At 30.9% G+C, this 5,882-nt stretch overlaps 1 protein-coding gene across 1 annotated transcript; it reads right to left on the bottom strand.

The window, feature by feature from the left end:
* Nucleotides 1-362: 362 nt before the first annotated feature.
* LOC113523534 (putative odorant receptor 92a) lies at nt 363-4,767 on the bottom strand. Its single transcript, XM_031907479.2, has 7 exons — nt 4,140-4,767; nt 3,621-3,822; nt 3,339-3,435; nt 2,279-2,383; nt 925-1,013; nt 739-805; nt 363-437 (listed from the first exon to the last, which is right to left on the bottom strand). The coding sequence occupies exons 1-7, from the start codon at nt 4,765-4,767 to the stop codon at nt 363-365; spliced, it is 1,263 nt and encodes a 420-aa protein (XP_031763339.2).
* Between the last annotated feature and the right edge of the window lie 1,115 nt (nt 4,768-5,882).

The following is a 5,882-nucleotide window of genomic DNA, read 5'->3' on the forward strand; positions in this document are numbered from 1 at the left end:
ATAAAATTTTTACTTTATATGTAAAGTACTTGTAGTAATTATAAATATTATATTTATGTGTTTTTGTATTTTAGAAACGATTTTGTTGTAATATTCATATTCTTTACATAATTATATGTCATATATGTAATTTTAAAGTTCACAAAGATTTAGTTATCATACGTGTCGCTAAAGTTCTACCAACGTCTCGATGAATTGTGATGCACTACTGTAAGTTTTACACGACATTGCCAAACACAATACTTAAAATCTGAAATGTATATTTTTTATAACTCAGGGGTAAACGAGCATGCGGCTCACTTGATGGTAAGTGATTACCATCGCCCACAGACATCCACAACATTTACATGCATATTTAAAATTTAATTATTTTTAAATCCTTTTCCTCCGTATACTGTTTGCAGCAATGCGAAGTATGACCAAGACCTTCCCATTATCTGAAATTTACAAAAATCACCTATAAGATTTAGTTTTAAAGCAGTAGATCATAAGATTTAAAACTGTCCGACTGGAAAAAACGTTATAATAATAATTACAATTAATTATGATAGTTTTCCTATATTTAGGTATGTTCATGATGGGTCCCTCATGGTGTATTTAGTAAAAAAACTGTGTGTCAAAGGCCTTTATCCTTAAGTACATCTATTATTTCGTCTACTTTTAACAATTTTCCCATTATAATTATATATTATAATATCATCATATACTAAATAGAGTTTTAAAAAATATGATACTCACTCTACCAAACGTATTCAAATTAAGATCGGTAAACCGATATGCAGTTAATTTACATGCTCTCCGAGATCTAGAAATAATAAAATGCATTTGTAATAAAATAAAAACGTACAATTTCTAAATTATTAAGTAAAGGTTTTATATAAATATCTAATATCAAATAATATAACTAACGACGTAGTGAGATACCTGATGGAGAGAAACAGTAAATCTCTCATGACCTTGGCATCTGCCAAATACCATTGACTGTTGTATACGGCATCACTTATTTCCATGCTCTGAAAAATAAATAAATAATACTGGGCAATTATCTATACAGCGCATTAGTCCTAAACTAAGCAGAGTATATAGGTACTTGTTATACATATATACTTTTTAATCTAATTAAAACAATAAATGGGAAAGTTTGTACCGATAGATGGATGTTTGTTACTCTTGCACTCAAATACTACTATACAAATTTGAATAAAATTTAATACACGGATAGGTTATATGCTAATTTATAACACAGGATGTATTATATATTATATATTGACTAGCTTTTATTCGCGTCTTTGCCTGCGTGACTGGGAAATATTCAGTAACTAGGATAAAATGTAGCTAAAGATGGCTACACCCCACGTAGTACGTTTATACCAAATTTCATAGTGATTGGTTAGGCCGTTAAGGCGCAATGAAGTAACAAACATACTTTTATATCCTTACTATAATATTAAAAAGTATTTACGTGGGTGAAGTCACAGGATACAACTAGTATATGTCTATTATTCTTTTACATAGAAAATTACAATAATATAATCAGATATACTCGTGAATACAAATATTCGTATTGTGCGTAGATTGAACCCAAAACCACCAAAAAGTGGTTAACCTAAACCTATTAAGCTACTATAATACAAAGATAGTCGAACATATAAATACTTTATTTATTACTTAATAAATAATTAATACCTACATTTAATTCTAGTAGAATTCGTCACGATGGACTAACTAATTTGCTTTCATCGTCACCTAGCATCCCTCACTGGTGCCCCGCCAGCGTATACCGATAGCGCGGATGGGTTACCATTCCATTATCACCCATTAAAAAAAATCTACATTTGAAATGGCTGAAGCACACTGCTTATCTGATAGGGATTATAACCGTCGACTAAAGACACGAACAGCACCATAGCTATCACAAATAAAGAGTAAGACATCTCTAGTACTCTTCGTATGTTAGGTATACGTTATACTGAGTCCTAGGATATTATGAATCCGTATTTATAATTTTATTGCTTTCTTTCATTCTTAATATTTGTATTTTCTTAGTAATACAAACGACTTGCCCTTTCCATGATTCCATGTTTCCTGGCTTTCCATGATTGATGATAAGATCGAGATCACGACCACGCCACATACTAGTCCAAAACTATCTTATCTGACAAGCTAAAATGAACCAAATTCGGTTGGAAACTTTCGGAGATTAGCGTATATGAACATAGTACATGTAATGATTTTTTATATAATAAGATTTACGTTAATCATAAAAAAAAATACATACATATTGCATTATTTTATCGCCGTAGTAACATAATACGACTACTTGCAGCATAGACATTAGAAAGAACGAAACGAACGGCATCATTAAAATTTTATTTTCAATTGTCTGAAATAATTGAGTACATGGTTAAAATTATTGAGATAAAATTAATGAACTATTCTATTCCTTTGCCCGTTGCTGGGCTTCCGAATTTCGGTTCATTAGTTCCGGAATTCCTCTCCTGGAGAGTGTTGTGACCTAGTACTGTTTTATCCCGACTTATTAACCTCAAAAGTCGTGAGTTCAATCCACCACCACCATAAACTTTGTCTCAATTTAAATTTCCGACTAACTCTCCAGTAATGGAAAACTAATTTAAGTGACAGAAGTAGACTCGCCCCCTGATAAAATGCATACTAATATGTTCGACTAAATGTGGGCACATCTAGTGTTATGTTCATTGCAATAGCAAATATTTATTATCTGTACCGTCAGGGATTATAGTAATAAGGACGTTAATATTCTTAAAAAATGTTTTTTTCAGTACTGCAATTTCAATATTATACAAAAGGATTTATTTAAGGTTCTGAAAATACAAAATCGTTGCCTAACTAATAATACAATATTCAAATAAATGTGGATACCAAACCGATCGGTCTGGATGGTAATAGCATATTAATATCTTTTTTTTCGGGAAGAGATTCATATATAGGGAGACTTTGTACAAAAGTCGGATGTCCTATTCGTGTTTCAACCGTGAGCGGTTGTGTTTGCATGGCTGTGTTTTGGTTTGAAGAGTGGGATATGGCGTGAATTTACTGGGTACAGAGGAATAACACGTGAGTCCTCAGGAATGGCAACTCATGGGGGGTATCATGGGCGAAACAGTATACTCTGTTATGTCCATGATACTGCTCATGTCTATAGGCGAGACTTTACATATATGCCATTCTAAGTTGTATAAAAAAAAAATTGTATTAAGATATTAATGGATTATTATGATATCATTCTTTTAATGATCACTGGTTATTCCCACGACTGAAGCTGACAGTTTATATATAAATATAAAAAAAAAACTTACCGTAACGTTGAAACCCGTAACACATATGATTAACGAACTTGTAGCAACGTTGAATAGAGTGGATTTTGCAAAAATTGATTCTAACAAATTCACACATCTGAGAAAATAATTTTAATATTTCATTAAGTAACTACTAAATTGAATAATTAAATTATCTATTCAAAATTAAGACACTTTTAAATTATTTATATTGTTGAGGTATAGAGAGAGTTTAAACTTACTAAATACTATATTTAGATATATATTAGTTCTTTTACTTCGTGTTATACTAATATTACTAACCGTATTAATATTTTATGCCTTTGAATTATCTGTTCAAATTGTAATCGAAAACCACCATCTATGAGACATTTATTTCTGTTTTTCGTTCCAACATCAATTTTTTCTATATCATACCGTAAGCAATGAAATTGTATGTTTATAAATGTGGAGCAAGTTGCGAAAAAGTTATCGGGACCAAAAACCTTAAAAACAGTAATTGTAGCTGCAAGTAAAATTAAATATTTATTAAGCATATTTCTAAAACTTGCTCTTTATTGAAGACACTCTTGTTTTTTAAACAAATCCCCTATTTTTTCTACACAAGGTTATTTTTTTTTTGTTTTATCGTGGCTTCTTTGACGTCTCTCTATATTTGACCTTTTAATTTATTATTTTTATTGATGCTAAAAAATAAATGTCAGAGAAATAGAAGGATTATTTTCCTGTTTCAACTAAAAGAAAAATGTAAGTTAACATTAGTTTTGTAATACTTAAAAACAATTTTTTTTTAATTAACAAATAAATATTACACTTGCATACCTGACCACACTTGATGAATATATAGAAACGGCCAATTGGTTAACTTCGTTTGATCAACAGGATACCAAAGAAAAAATGGTAAAGTAATTAACATTTCACCAGTTGAATAGTAATAAACACCCAATATAAGAAAAGGACCCATCATAAACGACAGTAGCGCTCCTCCAGTTGTAATTGAGGTGAGATAAGTGAACATATTGTAAATCCACAATCTGTTGTTTAACATTTCATGTTCAACTTCATTTCGATATTTTCGCATTTCCGATGTCAAACTCTGTACCTTTCTCAAACTGTTTACAGTGTCATTAACGAAATGGACGTATTTTATAAAGTAGAATGCCTTCATATTTCCGAGACAACAAAAAGTGACGCAAGGCATGAAATAAGTAATCTCTGTGATACTCCTGTCTGTTATAATCGCTTCGACCCACCACGCAAATTGTCCCATAATAGAAGTAGTGAGGTAGAAAAAGTTAAAATAATAAAACCACCGGTGGCGTAGAAGCTGTAATAGTGACTTGTTACAACCTATGTCTTCCTTCAGTTGCATTCCCGTAACATATAAAAATTTATTTGTTCGATCCAAATACTTTTCAAATAATATTTTCTCCTGGCTCTCCAGATCCATTTCGCCGCTTGTATCTTACCAATTCTATTGTTGAGTGAGACACTAATGTTAAATTACATCGGTTCATGGCTTTTACAAAAAACATTATTTTCCAGAGACATACACTTATATAGATGTCGCAAGTGTATTTTACGTATTTTTATCAAAGAAAGAAGGATATTTTTATTCTTCATATATGTAAAATCTTCTTCAAAAGTGCAATAGTTAGGTTTTTGTGACTTTATCATCTCCATTATTTACTTTCTACTAATCTTACACCTATGCAGTTGAGTAAAAGTAGAACGCATATACAAAAACTATTTTCAGGCTGTCGTTGTATATATAATTTAACATTACGATAAACAATTTAATTTCTCTATAAATTCGTTTAGTACAGTTTTAGTACAATAAAAATACGTTTATTTACTATGAATAGAAAACAAAACTATAAATATGCAATAATCTTATACGCATCAATAGATCTAGTATGAATTAAATAGAAAATCAATTTTAATATACATTGAAAATGTGCGACATCTGTAATCACATGTATATCAGTGGTTATTTTTTGAGGCGGGTAATTACATAGTTAAGTGTTTAATTAGTTACTTATTAGTATTTGTAATGCCTCATATTAATCTTTCCCTGGTGTTCTTTAGGCTGTATTCACATGAGTCAGTAGTAATTAGTAGTTAAATATTAAAATTGTTTATTGTTCTATTACACGGCGAAAAGAGAGCGTTGACAAATATTATATACATATATATATTGTTTAAAGTTAGTGTGTGAATTATCTTTGAACATTATTTGTGTAATTCTGAGATTATCAATGCCAAATTATTGTCGGATTGTGTTCTGAAGAACTGTTCGAAATGATGCCTATAGTCACTTTTTATCATTGTACCCCTAACGAACGACAGGACATTCATCTTCATACGAAGGCTGAATGACTACGTACAGTGCGGTTTCAGAATAGTTTCCTCCCGCGAAAACTCAAGTTGTAGAATAAGCCAAAGTTTTCCCTAGAGACTTACAGTATGAGGTTCTTCAAAAAACATGTATTAAGATTTTGTCAGGGTTGGTCATACGCACGTGATACTCCTAGAGTTATAGGCATCCACAAGCTGCAGTGATCA

Source organism: Galleria mellonella, unplaced genomic scaffold (genome assembly GCF_026898425.1).
Source record: "Galleria mellonella isolate WM207_F2 unplaced genomic scaffold, CSIRO_AGI_GalMel_v1 utg90, whole genome shotgun sequence".
NCBI classification, from domain to species: domain Eukaryota; kingdom Metazoa; phylum Arthropoda; class Insecta; order Lepidoptera; family Pyralidae; genus Galleria; species Galleria mellonella.